The sequence below is a fragment of the Clupea harengus genome, chromosome 17 (assembly GCF_900700415.2).
Source record: "Clupea harengus chromosome 17, Ch_v2.0.2, whole genome shotgun sequence".
Taxonomy (NCBI): domain Eukaryota; kingdom Metazoa; phylum Chordata; class Actinopteri; order Clupeiformes; family Clupeidae; genus Clupea; species Clupea harengus.
The window spans coordinates 2,669,504-2,691,357 of record NC_045168.1 but is presented as its reverse complement, the minus strand read 5'-3'; the positions used below and the strand labels follow the sequence as shown (position 1 = coordinate 2,691,357).

Below are 21,854 nucleotides of genomic sequence, written 5' to 3'. Positions count from 1 at the left end.
TCACACCTGGATTTGGGGATCCTCTGCCATTCTTCCTTGCAGATCCTCTCTAGTTCTGTCAGGTTGGATGGTGAACGTTGGTGGACAGCCATTTTCAGGTCTCTCCAGAGATGCTCAATTGGGTTTAGGTCAGGGCTCTGGCTGGGCCAGTCAAGAATGGTCACAGACTTGTTCCGAAGCACTCCTTTGTTATTTTAGCTGTGTGCTTCGGGTCATTGTCTTGTTGGAAGGTGAACCTTCGGCCCAGTCTGAGGTCCTGAGCACTCTGGAGGAGGTTTTCTTCCAGGATATCTCTGTACTTGGCCGCATTCATCTTTCCTTCAATTGCAACCAGTCGTCCTGTCCCTGCAGCTGAAAAACACCCCCATAGCATGATGCTGCCACCACCATGTTTCACTGTTGGGATTGTATTGGGCAGGTGATGAGCAGTGCCTGGTTTTCTCAACACATACCGCTTAGAATTAACGCCAAAAAGTTCAATCTTGGTCTCATCAGACCAGAGAATCTTATTTATCATAGTTTGGGAGTCCTCCATGTGTTTTTGGCAAACTCTATGCAGGCTTTCATATGTCTTGCACTGAGGAGAGGCTTCCGTCGGGCCACTCTGCCATAAAGCCCCGACTGGTGGAGGGCTGCAGTGATAGTTGACTTTGTGGAACTTTCTCCCATCTCCCTACTGCATCTCTGGAGCTCAGCCACAGTGATCTTTGGGTTCTTCTTTACCTCTCTCACCAAGGCTCTTCTCCCACGATGCTCAGTTTGGCTGGACGGCCAGGTCTAGGAAGAGGTCTGGTCATCCCATACTTCTTCCATTTAAGGATTATGGAGGCCACTCTGCTCTTAGGAACCTTGAGTGCTGCAGAAATTCTTTTGTAACCTTGGCCAGATCTGTGCCTTGACACAATTCTGTCTCTGAGCTCCTTGGGCAGTTCCTTCGACCTCATGATTCTCATTTGTTCTGACATGCACTATGAGCTGTAAGGTATTATATAGACAGGTGTGTGCCTTTCCTAATCAAGTCCCATCAGTTAATTCTTTTAATCTGGACTCCAATGAAGGAGTAGAAACATCTCAAGGAGGATCAGAAGAAATGGACAGCATGTGAGTTAAACATGAGTGTCACAGCAAAGGGGTCTGAATACTTATGACCATTGAATATTTCAGTTTAATTATTGTAATAAATTTGCAAAAATGTCCTACATTGCTGTTTTTTCTGTCAAGATGGGTTGCTGAGTTGTACATTAATCCGAAAAAAAAATGGAAACCTTGTTCGATTTTTAGCAAATGCTGCAATGAAACAAAGAGTGAAAAAATGTAAAGGGGTCTGAATACTTTCCGTACCCACTGTAAATGCCCAGTGTAATAAATATATAATATATATATATATATATATAATTGTTTGTTTCAGAGCCATTGTCCCAGATTTCTATTTGGGGTAAAGAGCCTTGGAGTCCACTCATGACTGGTACAAAGTTCCAAGAGTGCTGGAGGACAAAAAGCCGACAAACATCAACAAGTAAAATGCCTCAGCATCTATCTCTGATTTAACGTACAGGTCAACATTTTTTTTTTTTTTTTTTTAACTTGCCTGGATTTTGTTTTAAAGTGTAAATCCCAGAAGCCAGTTCTCAAATACTTCATGACACTCTCTGAATGATACTATCCCTGCAGGGAAGTTGATGCAGTGCTGAAATACCTGAGGGAGCAATGTGGGGCAAGTCGGCTTGCATCTGTAGGCTTCTGCTGGGGTGGTGTAGCAACACACCACTTGGCCCTTCAGTACCCTGACATCAAAGCTGGAGTCTCTGTCTACGGTAAATTCTCATTATGTAGCCTACATCAAATATTATGAACAATGTTCTGCAGTTTAAGTTGGATGCAATGCATATGGGAGGGGGGTTCATCTGGCCTCTGTCTATGGTAAATTCTCATTATGTAGACTACACAGATTACTCTGAACACTATGGGGCAATTGCTCTGTAAATGAGCATTTTGCTGTTTTATATGCTCTTCAAAACTGTAGGCTACTACAGAAACCAAAAATGTGAGTTTAACACACAGTTGTGCGCCACTTTGAATGTCTTGAAGTCTTGGTTCAGCTGGCATGCAGCTGTAAATTGTAAATACAACATCCAGGCAATGATACAAAAATGCCTTTTAATGATATCAAACTCTAGTGGCAGCTATGAGACGTCGTGGTGACAAAAAAAAAATGAACCGAAACCTGGACTATAGGTTAAACGACAGGTGGTCATGACCCGTGAATTTTTCTGCAACTTGAGTTTAAAACCGTGTTAACATGGGATGCTCTGTCGTGAGGTTAAGTTTAAGTTGTAATGATGTAGCAGTAATTACAGTTCTGGTGCTTTAAAACAGGAATCATCCGCGAGAGGGAGGACCGATACCAGCTGAAGAGTCCTACTCTTTTCATTTTCGCTGAAAAGGATGAGGTCATCCCACTTGATCAGGTAGGGCATGTTTGTTTAGTTAAAATTGTGTAGTTCTTGTGATGTCTCCACAAAATAATAGTTGGTCATCTTACAATGACTCAAATTCAATTTTTGTTTACAATTCTGTTCATGTAGGTGACGGTCCTAGAGGAGCACTTGAAAGAGAAGTGCACAGTTGATTTCCAAGTCAAGATTTTCCCTGGACAGACACATGGCTTTGTCCATCGCAAGAGAGAAGACATCAACCCAGCTGACAAAGCATTCATTCAAGAGGCTAGGACAGACATGCTAAACTGGCTGGAAAAATATGTTTAGATTTGTCCAACATATAAAAGCTAATAAAATGTATAGCGACCAAGCTAGCATCTAATGCATTATAAATGTATAGCTGACGCATGCGTAAAACCAAATATCGTGTACCGCACTGCTGGTCTTAAGGTGCCAAACCATTACAGTGCCTTTTTTATAACTGTAAATGGTACTCTGGTGTACAGTTGCAATCAATCCTTCATGATGAGCATTTAGCATTGGGCTTATTAACTTAATCACATTAGCTCCTGCATGGTGATCCAAACAGTTTTACACCATTCTATACAACTCAAGAACTCACCAGACAAACAAAATGTGACAGATGAAGACTTTATTGACTTCAGGCCCACTACAGTTAGCAAGAGCAACGTATCAAAGGATAAATAAGACTGAAAGACTGGACACAATTCTCACGAAACAAGTGCACAGGGTGATTCACTAGACATCGTCGAAGAGAAAGCGATCAATCCTCAGACTCGCCTGGGCCTCTGATGTCGTCGATCTTCAGGATCATTTTCACCACTTGGGTTGCCAGGGAGATCTGCTGCTTCTTACCAATCAGCGTTTCAATCACATGCTGCTGCTTCATGTCTGAGCAAAACAATGAGAGGGTACGTTGGAAAAATGATATGTATAGCAATAAGAACACATGGATACTGCTGGCTGCTTTGAAATGTTAAATGTTGCCAATAAACTGACAAGTCACAAATAACTCCACTTCCGAAACCAAATCAGTTAATCAAAACCAGGGTGAAATAAGATTTTAGAAGCAAATGCATGTAGTGAAAGGACTATTTCAAGTGCAACACACTCAGACATGTGCCGAAAACATACCATTAGTATTCCGGTGAAGGCAGTCGATGCCGAGGGCAGAGTTGTTTTCCTTGACTTGTCTGGCTCTAATTTCAGTCATGGTCTGGATGGGGTTCAGGCCGCTGTTTTCAGCCAGTGCCATGGGAATGACTTCAAGAGCGTCCGCAAAGGCCCTCATGGCGTACTGCTCCAGAGAAGGGCACTGGACAACAAACAGTGGTCTTTGTCAAACAGCATAGATCAGCTAATGATCAATAACCACAAATTACTAACTAGGTCAATGCTGTAATGTTTTCCTTAGCAGTTTATTTCTCTACATTTCCCTTTCCCCACACATTGGAACGGACAACAACAAACAGACATAAGTAAAGTTTCACATATGTGCATTGGTCAGCCTTACCTTATCAGCTGCCTCATTGACAGCGAGAGCACAGGCGATCTCTGAGGCACCTCCACCATACACAACGCGGTGGTCCCGCACCAAGTTACGGATGACACACAGGGCATCGTGAAGAGCACGCTTGGCCTCCTCGATAATCTACAGTCGAAGCAGAACAGGTCATAAGTACACGAGAAGGACAAATGAAATTGGCTCCACATGAATCCCCCATCACGCGGCTCTCTTACCATTTTGTTCCCTCCACGGATGAAAATCGTAACGGCTCTGGAATTTTTGCACTCCTGAATGACCAGCATCCTGTCTTTGGTGGTGCCAAAGCAGATCTCCTTCACAAGGCCAGCACTGCCCAGCTTCTCTGGGGTCAGCTCACTGAAACGTGGCACAATTCGCCCGCCGGTTGCAATGGCGATGAGCTGCAATGAGAAACCGCATACATTTTACAAATCGAAACATTGAAAGAGAAAAAAAGAGCAAGAAATGAAACTGTAAAAAACAATATCAGAAGACTAAAGTATAAATAATAATGCTTAGTCACTGTAGGCTGTACATACTAGAGTGGCTTTTTGTAACTAACTTGATTAAGTACAACGTCCTGTAACAATACTAAAGGTTGATTGGGCTTCAGCCACTTACCTCAATCTCTGGGCCGCCCACCCAGCGCACAGCAGGAAGCTCATTCTGCAGCAGCATGTGGTTCGCCTCATCATCAAAACCCCACTGGCAGATGGCAAGATTGGCCCCAGTATTCTTGACCTAAACAATGAGTAAGGCACGGTTCATAATTATATTTATTTACAGACCATGGTACAAACCTTCATAATAAGACATCAGTCCAAGGTAGAGAATACAGGCATATGGACAACAGAATCGAACTGACAAAAGCCAAATTTATGATTGACCATCATGTGGGACTCGTCTCACACAACCTTGCGTTGAGAGACAGCTTGTTCTGAGACAGATTCATTTGATTGTTGTCTCTCCACTGAACACATCTTGTAATTCCCCACACTAACCTGATGGATCATCTCCTCAAACTTCTCCTTCTCATACTTCTGCAGCGCTCTGTAGTCCTCCACACAGGTCACGTCCAGCTTGTGCTTGGTCTTAGGCTTGGGGGGCTCAAACGGGCAGGTCAGGATGGCAATCTTTGTGTCCTTCAAGAGCTACAAGAGAACACAGACCATAAGCACTGTATACTGTAAGGTTTGAGTATTCAAGTCCTTTAAGTTACAACAAGTCTTTTATTGTCAGATGCACATAATAACACAGGGTCAGACTGGGCACTGAAATTCTTGAGACAAGGCACTACACAACAACCAACGATAACATAACATGACATATCCTCTGTACAAGTACTCTGAACATAATTTACACGTGTTAAACATATAATAACCCTACTAAATATACAAGATAAATATACAATAATATGTTAAATTAAAGTCACATTTAGAAGACTGCATATATATATATATATCTTTAAAAAAAAAGATTAAAAAGTATCTGCTTTGGTTCATTGTAAATGATCAAAATCTCCATAAGAAAAATGAAACCAGTGGTGTAAGAGGGCTGCGAAACTGGCTAGTGGTGTGGGTCACTAGACCAGTACTATATGCCCCCTAAGTCAATCTGTGGCTGTGGGCTCAGAGTGGAACAGACAGATCACCATACACACCATATATGCCCACAGCCATTTCTTTTTAAAGTTTCCTTTTAACTATAGCAACGAGAAAATACTATTTGTAGCATAGTCTGAAGCAACGTCTAATTTCTTTAAAATAGACTCGTCAATAAAAGACAGTCTTGGGTTCAAAGTGATTGTAACCACTTGTGGATATTGTTAAATGACTTCACATAGACATTAAACTCTCCTGAGAGAAATAATGGAACATCAATGGAGCACGGCCCTACTCCGATATCAATGTAGTGAACAAATGGGGATAAGTCCTCCCTCCCCTTCTCCAACACGTTAATTCAAAGGTTGTGAGTCTCACTCCAAGCCAGGGGATCAATTAATGATTGGACTTAAACATTTGGCGTTCCCACACAACACCATGACACTAAGTAAACATGCAATAAATTAATAAATAAATTCACTGTAAGTGAGAATGATGTAGTGTGTGGGTGCGCATGCGTGCGGGGAGGGGGTATTTTTGCTTGAAAGGCCCATGTCACATTTCAGACATGCATACATAGCGCTCGCACCACAACTTCATGGCATTTCGTTTTATGCAATCTAATTAGGTCGTTTTGAATAAACTGCAGTTAATATACGGATGCAACCAATACACAGGTTTGTTTAATAAAATACTGTAATGTGTTTAATAAATTATGCGGTTAATAGATGGGAAAATACAGTAACTACTTTCCCAGATGTACACAATAATCTCCAATCAAGTCGAGGTGACTGATGGTGAGAGCAGGGAGCAGCTGGCATACCTTGGGCATCTGAGGGTGGCTGAACTCCTTGTCCACAATCACTCCCTTGATGAGCTGGGTGTCCTCCAGCTTGCCTCCGACCTTGCCCTCCACCTTGATGAGCTCAAAGTCAACATCTTTCCTCTCCATGTCTGCCACAGTCAGGATGGCATTGACTGCAATTTCTGCCATCTGTCTGTGACAGCGGTTAATCCTGGGAGGTATGGAAGAGACAAAAGTAAAGGGCAATTTTAAAATTGTGTTGCAATACAATTCATGTTGGACACAATTAATTAATTGAAAAGTCTAATGCCAACCTCCCGAGTGACAATTTTTTCTCGAAATAAAAGTTCTTAAATTAAATGTATTTTAAACAGTGACAATGGAGAGTCCGCATGAAAAGGGGAAATAAGAAATGAGCATGTTCTTTCAAAATGGGTCGCAATGTACTTCATGGATGTATTCAATTGATAGTAGAACTGGACTCTCAACCAGTCTCTTAAATCAAAAGTTGTTTAATGGTAATGTGAGCTGAATGTTACATCTAACATTGATGTGAGATGTTAGTAGCTCACTATACATCTTTTATTTATTTAGTTTTTAAAATGGTGGTCACAATAATTCCACCCCCAGCCCCTGACATAACTGGTTCTTGGTTGTAGATCAGTTTTCCTGGCCACACGAAGAACTGCCTCGAGATTAAGCACTGGCTCAAACTGCCTTGGTGGAAAAGGGGCATCAGACTCACACTTTGGAGCCCAACGTCGTCATAGCCGTCTGAACGAGGGACTCGGTGTTGTTGGGGTCGACGGGGTAGCTGTCGCTGATCTTGTCAAGCTGTGCGATGGCGATTGTGGCAGCGCGGTCATAGCCATCGGCGATCCTGATGGGGTGAATGCCACGGTCCAGCAGCTGCTCAGCCTGCTCCAGAAGGGAGCCGGCCAGGACTGGAAGAACATAAACACAACAGAAATTTAGATATGTAATATCCTAATATGACCCGGGCGCCTGTGGCACAGGGCACAACACACATGCACAAAATGTTTGTTAAAAGAATTCTGCTTATTTGCATTATCCAACTGCAAATAACAGTATTTAATTCATCATTGGAGAAAATGTAGGGTCAAATGTGTCTGTTCAAGAACAAACAGTGTACTCATTAAAAGTCTCATTCCTCATTTAAAGAAGAACAGCAAGACGAACATGAAGACAACATTTCAGGAATCTTCGACATAAATATACTTCTGTTGTTCAGAATATTATGTTTACTAACAGACAAATTAAATTAAAACATTTGCCAAAATGTGTCCAATATCTAATCTGATGCATATGCCTGTTGAGATGGAAGGGGAATGAGGGATACTATTGTGGCTCTTACCAACAACACCAGTAGTTCCATCTCCAATTTCATCATCTTGAGACTTGGAGAGTTCCACCATGAGCTTGGCAATCTGATGATCAACATCCATCATACTGAGGATGGTGGCACCGTCATTGGTCACTGTTACTTCTCCATCCCTGTCCACCATCATCTTGTCAAGGCCTGATAACCATGGGAAACAGGTAAGCAATGTTTAAAAGCAATGTTTAGAGCAGTGGTTCTCAACCATTGGGTCGCTGCCCAAATTTGGGTCACGGGAGTTTCTGAAAGGGTCGAGAGACGAATTCTAAATGTAAAACTTTTTCTTCAAGCCATGCTCCCTCTGTCCATTAGGGAATCCGTGCCCCCAGTTCTGACATTAAACTACATAAGCCGGCATTGGTTCTGCATGTAGGCCTATCTAACAATAACATGTTCAAACATTCAACCAATCAAATTTGCATATCAGATATTTCAAATGTATCAACATGTAAAACGTCACTGCACTGCGCGATGATATACTCTGACATGACCGGAGAATGTCTAGAGTAGACTACTGTAGGCTAAAACAAAAATGTATACAAGTCAACAGAAAATCTTCGTGTAAAACGAGTACCAGTTCAGATAGGTCTTCTTCTGAAGAACCAAAGAGGAAATATTTACGGGCGTACGACTCGGTATTTCTGAAATATGGATTTACGTATTGCGTGAAGAATGGTGAGCACCAGCCGTTGTGTGTGCTATGCAACGAAATACTAGCTAATGAAAGCCTGAAGCCTTCAAAATTGCAGATACATTTTGAAACAAAGCACGCCAACTATAAAGATAAAGACTTGGATTTTTTTAAACGTATGAGCCAAAACCTTGAGGCATCCCAAAAGACATTTGAACGTGCCATCACTGTTCAGGAGCAGGCACTGCGTGCATCCTATCTGGTCTCCTACCGGCTAGCTAAAAGCAAAAAGGCCCATACGGTTGCAGAAGTTGCCATCGATATGTGCACTGCACTCATAGGTGAAAAAGAAGCAGCGAAATTAAAGACAATTCCCCTGTCATATGAGGATATGTGACATGTCCAATGATGTTGAGCAGCAGCTCACTGAACGTCTCTGCGCTTGTGACTATTTTGCCTTAAAAATCGATGAATCCACAGACGTGGCTTGCCGTGCCATTCTCTTGGTTTTTGTGCGGTATGTGCGGAATGATGACTGAAGAGCAGTTCTTATTTAATGCAGATTTGCCAACATCTACCACTGCAGTAGAGATTTTTTCTGCAATGGACACATACTTTAACTCAGTCAGCTCTCCTGGTCAAAGTGTGTTGGTGTGACAACGGATGGGGCAGCCTCGATGACAGGAAAACATTCAGGGATCTCATTTACTATTTGAACATGTCCATCCAAGTCCATTTCTCATTAAGAAGTTGAGCATGTAAGTAAGGATTTCTCATTTAGAAAAATAAACATAAGTCCTGTGATAAGTGGGACATGTTAGTCCATCTCTGACTAAAAAAGGTGCATGGATTCTTCTTAAGAAGTTGAACATGTAAGTTCATAATTTCCTATTAAAAAGTTGAAAATGTATGGCTTGTAAGTCCATGATTTCTCAAAGAAGTTGAACATATAGGCCTAAGTCCATGATTGCATAACTGATCCTGACTGTTAAACAGTTGCATGTGTTTTCAATGGTAAAACAGTGGTATAGTAGTAGTGGTAGTAATGATAATACAATCGTTAAATTATTGGCCTAATGATTCATGCTGATTATTACTTGTTGGGTCGCGGCACTGGTACCACTGCACTGGTATCTTAAAATGTGGGTCATGGAGCAAAAAAGGTTGAGTACCACTGGTTTAGAGTTTACTGCAGTAAAAGGGTGAATTAACAGGTTCTCACCATTTGGGCCCAGCGATGTTTTCAGCGTAGTGGCCACTGCCTTTGCTGCCATGATGTGAGACTGGAATCAAAATCCAATTAGAGTGCGATTACTAGACAATTCAGAGACTTCACACAATTTCAAAAACAAGTCATTAAACATTTTTGTTGATTACGTCCAATAATTACATAGTACGAATTTCGTCTGCAACCACCCGGATAAAATGTTATTTACTCACAAAACCAGTTATCTATTTCATGAAGACGTCTGTAGTCTGTACTCACTGTATCGTCAATGTAACATACGACAATAATGCATCCTCGTGCATCTTACTTTTGTAGTCGTAAAACAGAGAAAAGACAGCCAGTACTTTCTGCAACTGATGCCTCATTCGAGACTTCCCGTCGAAGCACATGGGCAAACGGCTGCAATAAGCTAACTATCGCACGCTAGGGTTAGCCTAGGCCTTGGCTAAGATGCCAACTAATTGACTGTGGTTCGCAATATGATTAATTACACAATCACTGGCACCATGTTGAATTCGTACTTAGATTGCACTAAATATATTAGATTGCGATAGCTAACAAGCTATCTGGTTAGTTAGGGTTTCCACCAAGCTAACAAAACCGATACACCCATTCATGGTAAGGTTAGCAACACTAGCTAACATACACAGTCATTGTGCTAAGCCTACCTTCAGTGCGTCCAGCCCGGACAAGCGAGTTTTCGTGTCTTGGTCTTTTATAATGATGAAAGGCCGGCCATATTCATCAAATGCGAGTGCCCCTAAGGAGGACATCTTTGCAGGTGGAATATGTGGTCCAAATACTTATACGAATGGTGGTTTCAGTGTTGTGAGTTGATCCTGAAGTAGACGCCTGGCCTCGCTGATCTGCCGGCGAGTTCTGGAAGGATCTTGGGGCGGGGTGGCCGAATCCATGTAATATCGGGCGCCGATATTTTATGCAGTATCTCTAAATTCCTTGCCTAACATAATATATGAGGATAAAATATAGTTTGAATTAATCTGTTAAATATGCTACTGTAATAGATCGTAACCTGTGGGTTGTATTTAAACTACGCATACTGGTTGATCGAATGGTTTAGTCCAATCTCGCGTTATCGCACCCCAACTCGCGATTTATTGTCATGTGCGTGCAGAGCATGTGGATTGACTGTCTCATTGTCTGTGAAGTGGGAGTACTTTTGAAACTTTTATGGCTACATCTTACATTATTATTATATAATGCAATTTCTTTCAACCATCTACACCAGCAGTCGATGTGTCTGCGAATGACTTTATTCGAAGGCATTGATAACACCTCGCTTTCCTGTATGAAGTTTTAAAATGTAATTCTAGAGTTTCCTCTTAGTAAGGCCACTGAACGCAGACACTTATACTTGGCACGTCCACCCACATCACTCTTCTTATTTGATGATCTGTTTGAATCTCTGTAAGTGATTGAGGCTATGTATTGAAGTCTACCGTCACTGGCTGTCATCATCCGCAGATCTTCAGATAAACTGTACTACTGACTATGTCTACTATATTCTATCAATGAACATTGTTCTTGGTTTTAAGATCATGGTTTTAACATTAAGCTTCCTGTTATGATGTAATGTCCGGTGAATGAACATTCGTGGGCTCACTCATGTGTTGTATCGAAACACACCACGGAATGTTTTACAGTCAAAGATATACTCCCCCTGCATGCTGCATGCCTTTGCTTGGTAAGTCGAAATAATGTCTTCCCTACTGAAATTGGGGTTGTCTCTTTTGATGAGTGTAGCATGTAGTGAGGTATTACTGGGTTTTTTTGTAATCTACGCCAAGGTCCGATTGTCAGTGACAGTTACTGTGTTGAAATCTGTCAATTTGCCTAATGTAGTTTATGCCGCAAATTTAGGTTTAATGACTGTCATTAAGCTGTCAAATGAATGAAACTCATATCATTAACCTTCACCACGATCCGTTAGGACCTGTGTCATGCCGAGTGAGGTGAAGTCTAGATTCCTGCTTCTCTACGGATCGCAGCGTGGACAAGCACAATCTATTGCCGAAGAAATTGCTGATCAGGCAGCCGAGCATGGATTAGTAGCTGACTTGTTTTGTTTGACTAACAAGGAGAAGGTAACTTTGGAATGATCAGAAGTTACAATGTATCAAACAATCACATTCGAGTGCAACCTAGTGCACATTACTAGGTTTTGATTGGACGAGGCACTGTAATTCTGTATTGGCTGTAGCTATGTATTTCTTTTGTACATTTAGAAATACCTCATTATCTTGCTACTGGACAGATGATCCTGTAACATTTCATTTTCCAGTATAACTTGGAGAAGGAAACGGTTCCTGTAGTTTTTGTTGTTTCTACAACTGGAGATGGGGAGCCCCCTGACACTGCCTTGTCATTTGTGAAGACGATTAAGGAAAAGACTCTCCCCCGAAACCACTTTGCTCGCCTTAACTATGCAGTCTTAGGTAAGACACCATCTTAGGTGAGATGATAGTTTGTTTTCCTGAAAACATCATGAATGTATGTGTAGTGATTCTGCTTTTGTCCCATCTAGGTTTGGGAGACACAAATTATGCAAACTTCTGTAACTGTGGGAAGACCATCGATGGCCGTCTGCAGGAACTAGGGGCGAAACATTTCTACTCCACAGGACATGCAGATGATGGTGTTGGGTAGGCACAAGAAGCCTGCTGTCATCACTCCTTTAAGAGAATATGAGCAAAAGAATAACTGGAGGACAATTGAACTTACCTTTTTTTTTAATCTTATTTATGACAAGGGTCTTACATAGCATTTTGTTAGGACATTAACAACAGACATCTAGCTTTCCACTACATGCTTACAGCAATATGGGTGTTAGTGATTAACATTATTCAGCAGGTCTTTGAATCATGTCCCAACAAGATGGTGAAATCACACAAGATTGAAACCTGTTTTGACCTCTTGCCAGGCTTGAAATAGTGGTGGATCCATGGATTGAAGGAGTTTGGGAGGCATTAAAAAAGACTGTAGCAGAGATGGCCACACAAGGACAACAGGACACTGATTCCGGCAGGAGTTTGCACAACACTGACCTTAGCGCTGCCAGCCAGGAGAGTACAGGAGTCTCTGGATTGGATGTGAGTTTAGGCTTGCTAAAGCTAAAGGACTCACCAGCCGAAGCATCGGAACTGCCAAAGTCCACTTCTGAGGTGGAGACTAGAGGGACTCAACCCGCTCCTCTTGAGGCATCGTTGACCCAGTCGCTGCTCCCGCTGTCAGAATCAGCACTGAACGTTCCCGCTCTTCCCCCTCCATTTCTGAGAGTCTCTCTGGAGGATGCACCTGCCCAGGAGGTAGTCTCTCTTTGAGTGCTTTACTCAGTGCTGGAAGTCCATAGGTTCTGCCTATGGCTGTCCTACAATGTTAGCAGTAATAACATGAGGTACTTTGTGAAAACCCACAAAAAAAAACCCAGCTGTTCATTTTATTGTTTGAATGTTCTGTTATGAAGCATAGTCATACATTAGTAAATGTGATAGCAGGACATCTCTTATTATTCTCTGTTATCCCAATTTCCAGAATCTGGAATTTGCATTATTCTCATTGAAGATATCACACAGTAGACTATAGCATATCATTCTATATCACAATTTGTAGTTTCATTCACAGATTTATATTCACAGAGTTTGCACTCATAGATTTACTCTCCTCTCGTGTTACAGCTGTCTGGCCCAGTGCTTCAGGAACACCATCAAGAAGTGTCCATATCAAAGGCAGTGCAGCTTACTCGGGATGATTCAGTCAAAACAGCCATCATGCTAGAGCTGGACATTTCAGTAAGTTATCGTTATAAGCCACCGATTTCTCAACTTTTCATTGATTTCCATTAACACTGTTAAAAAGCTAGCAAAGAAACTTGTATTTTTTGTCTTAAAACACTAAAATGTTTAATAATGTTTTACTAATGTTAACAATGTTCGGTTTGCTCTTATCATTTTGGAAGTGTAACGTGGTTCCCTTGTGTGTGCAGGGAAAGGACATACCCTATCACCCAGGAGACTCCTTCGATGTCTTGTGCCCCAACAACTCCAGCGAGGTGCAGAGGATTCTCCAGAGATTGAGGCTGGAACAGCAGAGCCATCACCACGTTCAGCTGGAGCTGAAGAAAGACACCAAGAAGAAAGGTAACTGTGTCATATAGTCAGTCTACAGACACCAAGACGAAAGGTGATCGTGTTATATAGTCAGTCTACAGACACCAAGAAGAAAGGTGATCGTGTTATATAGTCAGTCTATAGACACCAAGAAGAAAGGTGATCGTGTTATATAGTCACTCTACAGACACCAAGAAGAAAGGTGATTGTGTTATATAGTCAGTCTATAGACACTACAGACACCAAGAAGAAAGGTGATTGTGTTATATAGTCAGTCTACAGACACCAAGAAGAAAGGTGATTGTGTTATATAGTCAGTCTACAGACACAAAGAAGAAAGGTGATTGTGTTATATAGTCAGTCTATAGTCACTCTACAGTCACAAAGAAAAGAAGAGACTGTTATACTCACCCCGCAGTCAGTGAAACCAAGGAGCTGGAGTTATAAAAGTTCAGTCAGGACAACTCCTGTATTGGTTTGGTTAAAATGTATTGAGTGTGATTTTAGATTTCTGTAGCATGGTATCTGTAGACACCTGTAGTATGGTATATTTGTAGTTTGGTACATTATAATTTGTATTTGTCAGGGAATGGTCTGTTTTTTTTTTATTCACAGTATTTTCAAGAATGCACTAAATTACTCAAATAAGGTAAAATACCCCCCCCCCCCCCACGACATAAAAGAAGCTCCAGCAGTAGCTAGGCCTTGGGTGGTGGTTGGTGAAAGGTGAATCAGTGAGCATAGCCAGCAATGGCAGCAAGCAGCAATGTGCAAGAATCACAAACCTACCAGCCTAGACCTTATTTAAACAGACTGCCCCTATTATAATGTGCTTGAGTGAACAGGCCGAGAGTGCCCACTTATCAAAGGCACTCAACCACAGCTTCCTGGTTCAGGACTCTGTCATGCTATCTGAAGTGCATAGATATAGCCAAACCTTTCACAACAGGAATGCCATATCATTATGCCAATATCAGAGCCCTGAAGTTGAGAGCTTGTGTCCTCTTTCCCTGCAGCTGCTCAGCTTCCCGGACATGTTCCAGAGGGGTGCACATTGCTGTATCTTCTCACCTGGTGTTTGGAGATAAGAAGTGTTCCAAAGAAGGTATGATTTTATTTGAAAATACCCTCTTTAATGGCTCTCACTGGGTCCAAATATAACCGCTTGCTGGTCACTAGGCACTGTAATATATCACTGTATACCTGTAGTTATCTGAATTATCCTACATTATCACAGGCGTGTATGTTGTGTAAATTCAATTTTTTTTTAGTAATCTGCCACTTGTCCCATGATGCAGTCTGTATGTACACCGCGTTCCACATTATTAGGCAAATTGTATTTAAGGGTCATAAACATTAATTTTTTGGTTTTTCAATTAAACTCATGGATGGTATTGTGTCTCAGGGCTATTTGGATGATTGAAATCAATCCCAGACACCTGTGATAATTAGTTTGCCAGGTGAGCCCAATCAAAGGAAAACTACTTAAGAAGGATGTTCCACATTATTAAGCAAGCTACATGTTTCAGGCAAAATGGGGAAGAAAAAGGATCTCTCTGCTGCTGAAAAGCGGCAAATAGTGCAATACCTTGAATTATTAAAGTCTGACAATTATGTCAAGGTATCACAACATTGGATATTTCCAAAAGAATTGCGCGTGATCATCGGACGGTGAAGAAATTTGTCACCGATTCACAGCACAAGCGGGTTCGTTCAGACAAAGGCAAAATAAGGAAGATTTCTGCCAAACAAATGCGTAGGGTTAAGAGAGTAGCCACTAAAATGCCATTGAATAGCAGCAAACAGGTGTTTGAACCCGCTGGTGCCTCTGGAGTCTCGCGAACTTCAAGATGTAGGATGATCAAGAGGTTTGCAAGTGTCCTTAAACCTGTTATTCGGCCACCCCTAAACCAAGCTCACAAGCAAAAAAGGTTGCAGTGGGCTCAGGACTACATGAAGACTAACTTTAAAACTGTTTTGTTTACGGATGAGTGCCATGCAACCCTTGATGGTCCTGATGGATGGAGTAGTGGATGGTTGGTGAATGGCCACCATGTCCCAACAAAGGCTGAGACGTCAACAAGGAGGTGGCGGAGTCATGTTTTGGGCCGGAATCATGGGGAGAGAGCTGGTAGGCCCCTTCAAGGTCCCTGACGGTGTGAAAATGACCTCGGCAAAGTATGTAGAGTTTCTGACTGACCACTTTCTTCTGTGGTACAAAAAGAAGAACCGTGCCTTCCGTAGCAAAATCATATTCATGCATGACAATGCACCATGTCATGCTGCAAAGAATACCTCTGGGGCATTGGCTGCTATGGGCATAAAAGGAGAGAAACTCATGGTGTGGCCCCCATCTTCCCCTGACCTTAACCCTATAGAGAACCTTTGGAGCATCATCAAGCAAAAGATCTATGTGGGTGGAAGGCAGTTCACATCCAAGCAGGTGCTCTGGGAGGCTATTATGGCATCCTGCAAAGACATTAAAGCAGAAACTATCAAAGAACTCACAAGTTCAATGGATGCAAGAATTGTGAAGTTGATATCAAAGAAGGGGTCCTATGTTAACATGTAACTTGACCTGTTAAGATGTTTTTGATTCAAACTTTTTTTGATTCCAGTAAATATGACCTCCTAATGCTGCAAATTCAACAAATGACATTTTTTTGTTCTTTACAACCTATAAAATATCTTGAAACTCTGAAATTCTGCATAATAATTTGGAACACTGCATTTTGAGTTTTTTTATTTTTGAAAAAAATACTGTTATCATTAGGAGGTTTGTTCAATAAAATTTGAATTATACTCTAACAGTTGATGACTTGAAAATGATACTGACTGACTGTGCATTACTATTTAGGAAAATCTGAGCAAAGTGTAATTTGCATAATAATGTGGAACGCGGTGTATGTGTGAGAGAACTTGTGTGTGTGTGATCCCATTCATACAGCTGTTGAGTACGTAGGCATGGCTGTTGGATGTTGAATCCCATGCTTAAGGTCCAGATGTGTGTCCTCTGTCTCCCAGGCCTTCCTGAGGGCCCTGGTGGAGTGCACAGAGGCTGCCCCAGAGAAGAGGCGTCTGCAGGAGCTGTGCAGCAAGCAGGGCTCCAGCGACTACAACCGCTTCATCAGGGATACCAGCGTCTGCCTGCTGGACCTCCTGCTCGCCTTCCCATCATGCAACCCGCCTCTGAGTCTACTCGTAGGTCAGTGAGTTCACAGAGTGACTGATATCCAGTGTAAAAACAACACTATGTACGTCTCACAGATTTGTTACTGTACATCTGTTAGGACATATGGACATGGAAGCTACAGCTTCGGATCTCCAGTTTAACAAGATTTCACTTGTTCATGAAAACCTCGAAAAGAAACGTTTTGATTAAAACTGATACCCTCCTGAAAACAGACAACATAAATGATAATTAAATCTTTGGGTAAGACCTTAGTTGGGGCTAATGCCTCAGGGAAGAATTATATGTAAATAATTCTGGAAAGCTGTTTAAAATCCCCAAAATCGTGTCAAGTTCAGAACTGCAACACACTGTCTTACCACTTGGGGGCAGTAAACATCTAGAAGTTAAAGATTGAATTTGAAGGCTCAAAATCCAACAAAGGAGAACAACTGTATGAAATATTCACACTTTTGTCTATAAAAAGTGTTGTATCTATTTGTTACTTTCCTATAACTTGAATGTTGAAAAAGAGACCTCTTGAGGTTAAACCTTGCACATTTTGCATGAGTGTGTTTTTTGTGTGTTTTTTTTGGTCCTGAAAATTGCTGCGTTATGAGCATTTCCAATGTCAAAGTTATTTTTGGGTCTGCTGAGAGGTGACCCTGACTTGGCTGAGGTGAGTGAAGACCTGAGAAGAAAATTGGCAATCAGTGTATTTTCACAAAACTGCAAAATATGCAAAGCAGAGCGTCTGGCTGAGCAGCTGTCTCTAATAGCCCGTAGCAGTGCTGTACCCTAAGGGGAAGGTGCAGTCCTGCACCAGCTCAATTCATGCACTTTAATGACGGACAGACATACCTATGTTCTAATGTCTATTCTTTATATGCATGGATATGTTGACATGCTTACAACAGAGGCAGCTATTCAAATATTATTAGATATTATGAACATAAAAGGCTAAAGTTATAGTAACATATTTGTGGCATTAATGCACAGTCAAGGAGAGTGTTTAACAATAATCTGGGGGTACTGGTGTCTCTGGAAATAATTTGCTCATAACCATTCTACAGAAGATTTTAAATGGAAAAGTAGGCCGGAGTAATAAAGGTTATCCATTGAAAAGAAAAAAGAAAGAAAGGGAGAAAAGAAGAAAGCATTCAAAAGTAGAAATCATTTGGCTAAGAGTTTGAACACCTGTAAAATAGTTTATTTTGTGGCGGAGATGCTGTAAGAAGCAGCCTGCCGTTTTAATGACTCTTTCCAGCAGTGATAAGACAACCACTTTATTACGGTTGTTCACAAGCTACTTTATTCCAGGGCGCTGAGCACAATGTCATTCAGCGTCTCTGACTGTCTACCTATATGATTCTTCACCGAGGCTGTGAAATTAATGGAGCTTATTGTATAATCCATGACTGACACGGAGGACATGTTCAGTGCATATGGATAGTCTGGGACTCCTGTTGCGTGGTCAGAACACCATCTGCCTCGGCGTAGGCTCCATCGTAAATCAAATGGAAGTGTCATGATTGAATTCTCAAACAGCTTGAATGGCTCGTTGATCTTGATTGGTTGCATCATTCTGTCTTTCTCTCTCTTTCTCTCTCTCACACACTCACACTCTCTTTTTTCTCTATATATCTATTTCACATAGAGAGAGAGAGAGAGAGAGAGAGAGAACTGACATATACTACATTAAACACATGCAAACACAAATCCACCCCTTTTCGATATTTATATCCTCTGACATGATATTTCTTCGAGTGAGAATGGATTATAATGAAAGAGTTTCTGAGTTCCCTTTCTCTATCTGATTGGAAGAGGATGAGATGAAGCGGGAGGTCATGTGCACAGGTAGTGATGGAAGCAGCCCCTGTCCCTCTGGTGAGGGCCTTTTAGACACAGGGGATTTCAGTCGCTGTGCTGGTGAATTAATGAGTGCAGACCACACTAGAAACACTGGAGGTAGAGGAGCAGGAAAATTGACTCACTCCCAGAGGGAATTGAGTACCATGGAAACGGCACTGGATAGCACTGTACATGAATTGATGTATGTATTTGTGAGTAAGGCACTGGATAGCACTGTACATGAATTGTTGTATTTGTGATTAAGGCACTGGATAGTACTGTACATTAATTGTTGTATTTGTGATTAAGGCACTGGATAGTACTGTACATTAATTGTTGTATTTGTGATTAAGTGTGCCCAGCCTTTTGTAACCACTATGTTAACTCACAGTATTTGTTTTTTCTTTCCTCACGCAGAGCACTTGCCAAAGCTGCAGCCAAGGTCCTACTCCGCAGCCAGGTAAAATGTTTTTTTTTTTTCTTCTTGCATTTGCAGCATCAACACTCCCCCCGAAGGTTTCTGTGCCGAGACTCATTTCAGCCCCCGTCCCTTATGGTTACGGTCCAGGGTTCACTCCGACACCAGGAAACATTTCATAGCTTAGGACTGTGATGCATGTGTTAGGTGCTGAGTGCTCTTATCACACTAAATTCAAACATGCTGAGCATAAATAGAAATGAGTTTCAAGGAAGAACAGAGCTGTTTAAATCTCTCCAGTATAAGTCTCTCTCACTGGTCGACTGAACCTGGTTCCAGTCTGTTCAATATTTCGAGTATGAATGTCTATGATTACAGAGCCCATGAAAGCATTTAGACCTCTTAAATTATTAATAGTTTGGCCAGTAGGGGTCAGTAGAGAGCTGATGTTCCAACCAGAAGACAAGGTAGCCAATGTAAAACTGATGTGTACATTCAGATTTTATCACCAGAACAAATTTTGTGAGTGTGTTTGCGTGTGTCCTTAAGGCCCACTGAACATGATGAAATAATATTCTCTCATGAAATATCAAATATATTTTCTCTGTGTTTTACATGCAGTATGTATCTAGCCAAAGAAAAAGCCAACACACACACACACACACACACACACACACACACACACACACACACACACACAGGATTATATTAACACACAGCAACTACACCTGTAGTGAGCCCATGTGTTCTAGTGTCTCTTTGGGTACCTGTAATGCAAAGCTACTCCGGGGCTCTGAGTGACTCCGAGGCCACGCTTCTTCAGACCAGATGTTGTCTCTCCAAACCCCGGCTAGCTGCTAACTCTGTAGTGGATCTGGCTCAGGCCTGGCTAGCTGCTAACTCTGTAGTGGATCTGGCTCAGGCCTGGCTAGCGGCTAACTCTGTAGTGGATCTGGCTCAGGCCTGGCTGGCGGCTAACTCTGTAGTGGATCTGGCTCAGGCCTGGCTAGCGGCTAACTCTGTAGTGGATCTGGCTCAGGCCTGGCTAGCTGCTAACTCTGTAGTGGATCTGGCTCAGGCCTGGCTAGCGGCTAACTCTGTAGTGGATCTGGCTCGGATCTAGGGTGATTTCGTCCGGACAGTCTAACTTTCCAGCCTTCTGTTCCGCTTGCTGTTGCGTGTCCTGCTTTTTGACATCTGCTGCACATATCAGCGACCAATACCTATAAGTAGCAATGATTAATATAATGCATTCAGCAAGGGGCTTCAGAGCGGCAAACACACACTGTCAGCATCACAAACCCCGTCAACAACTCTATCTGGAGAAACTAAACGAAATTTTTGACATCTCTTTTTTTAAGCCCTTTGTCCTCCTTTTTCGACACAAGTTTTTTTTTTGAGAGTCAAGGTGGTGGTCACCCTCCTCTGATCTGGCATGACTCAGGCGAGACCAGATTATGACCTCCGAGTCACTATGTAGTCACTGAATAGAGAGTGACACAGCTTCTCTCTCTCCTCCCCACCCCACTCCCTTTCTCCCCTCTCAGCTCCAGTCAGAGACATCCAGGCAAACTGCACTTTGTGTTCAACATCGTGGAGTTCCCAGCATGCCCTGAGAGGCCGGCGGCCAGGAGAGGGTTGTGCACGGGCTGGCTGTCCGACCTGGTCTCTCCCGTTCTCCAGCCCTGTGGCACGGCACAGGGTCCATTAGCGATTATCGGTGGGGCTGCTGCACTGCCTAAGGTTAGTAAGAGAAGACTTCCACCGGTGAATGGCCCACAGGGCATTACTGCTCACGGTGAATGGCCCACAGGGCATTACTGCTCACGGTGAATGGCCCACAGGGCATTACTGCTCACGGTGAATGACACTTTGGGCATCTGCTGCAGCCTTTCCCCAGAGTCTAGCTAGAGCTCATCAAACTACGGTACAGAGTTGTTTAAGACTATTGTAGTGGTGCATCAGTGGGACCAGCATCTTAACCGCATGCCTTTTCTGTGTGTGTGTGTGTGTGTGCATCTCTATCTGTGTGTGTGTGTGTGTGTGTGTGTGTGTGCATCTCTATCTGTGTGTGTGTGTGTGTGTGTGTGTGTGTGTGTGTGTGTGTGTTACCCAAGGTACACGTGGGTCTGCGCACAGGTAGCTCTTTCCGCTTGCCCTCTGACCCCACGCTGCCTGTGGTGATGGTGGGTCCTGGCACAGGGGTGGCCCCCTTCATCGGCTTCCTCCAGCAACGGTACAGTCTGACCTCTACACTGACACACACACACACACACACACACACACACACACACTGACCTCCACACTGACACAGTGACCACAGCAACGGTACAGTCTGACCTCTACACTGACACACACACACACACACACACACACACTGACCTTCACATTGACACAGTGACCACAGCAATGGTACGGTCTGACCTCCACACTGACACACACACACACACACACACACACACACACTGACCTCCACATTGACACAGTGACCACAGAAATGGTACGGTCTGACCTCCACACTGACAGAGAGAACACAGCAATGAGAAAAACAAGTATGAGACAAAAACAGGAAGCAGGTAGCAGAAGACAATAATTTTCACAACAAAGACACTTTGCAAGCAAGAAACTTTACATGATTAAT

General features: G+C 42.5%; 4 protein-coding genes across 8 annotated transcripts in view; 2 read left to right on the top strand and 2 right to left on the bottom strand.

The window, feature by feature from the left end:
• Nucleotides 1-313, bottom strand: part of LOC116224467 (methionine synthase reductase-like) — a 2,363-nt gene extending 2,050 nt beyond the window's left edge. Inside the window, exon 1 of the mRNA XM_031584400.1 lies at nt 237-313. Within this exon, the coding sequence (XP_031440260.1) occupies nt 237-313 (77 nt within the window). The remainder of the gene's footprint in view (nt 1-236) is intronic.
• A 777-nt stretch (nt 314-1,090) lies between these two features.
• Nucleotides 1,091-2,808, top strand: cmbl (carboxymethylenebutenolidase homolog (Pseudomonas)). The gene is made up of 5 exons (XM_031583664.2): nt 1,091-1,101; nt 1,442-1,516; nt 1,672-1,814; nt 2,377-2,468; nt 2,586-2,808. The coding sequence occupies exons 1-5, from the start codon at nt 1,091-1,093 to the stop codon at nt 2,763-2,765; spliced, it is 501 nt and encodes a 166-aa protein (XP_031439524.2). The 3' UTR covers nt 2,766-2,808.
• Nucleotides 2,809-3,073: 265 nt separating this feature from the next.
• On the bottom strand, nt 3,074-10,549 carry cct5 (chaperonin containing TCP1, subunit 5 (epsilon)). The gene is made up of 11 exons (XM_012816197.3): nt 10,317-10,549; nt 9,643-9,703; nt 7,766-7,930; nt 7,136-7,334; nt 6,409-6,601; nt 4,986-5,135; nt 4,606-4,725; nt 4,200-4,385; nt 3,973-4,110; nt 3,594-3,774; nt 3,074-3,350 (listed from the first exon to the last, which is right to left on the bottom strand). Exons 1-11 carry the CDS (start codon nt 10,419-10,421, stop codon nt 3,223-3,225), a joined length of 1,626 nt encoding a protein of 541 aa, XP_012671651.1. The 5' UTR covers nt 10,422-10,549; the 3' UTR covers nt 3,074-3,222.
• A 224-nt stretch (nt 10,550-10,773) lies between these two features.
• Nucleotides 10,774-21,525, top strand: LOC105890298 (methionine synthase reductase). Of its 5 annotated transcripts, XM_031583661.1 has the most exons (13): nt 10,774-11,076; nt 11,313-11,353; nt 11,600-11,753; nt 11,951-12,104; nt 12,194-12,311; nt 12,590-12,974; nt 13,344-13,457; nt 13,652-13,805; nt 14,792-14,880; nt 16,800-16,980; nt 19,213-19,255; nt 20,761-20,956; nt 21,331-21,525. In XM_031583661.1, the coding sequence occupies exons 2-13, from the start codon at nt 11,334-11,336 to the stop codon at nt 21,508-21,510; spliced, it is 1,788 nt and encodes a 595-aa protein (XP_031439521.1). In that variant the 5' UTR covers nt 10,774-11,076; nt 11,313-11,333; the 3' UTR covers nt 21,511-21,525. The 5 variants fall into 5 exon arrangements, with proteins under 5 accessions (XP_031439521.1, XP_031439522.1, XP_031439518.1 ...); XM_031583662.1 differs by lacking the exon at nt 11,313-11,353; XM_031583658.2 differs by lacking the exon at nt 10,774-11,076 and having other exon boundaries at nt 11,123-11,353.
• The last annotated feature ends 329 nt before the right edge of the window (nt 21,526-21,854 follow it).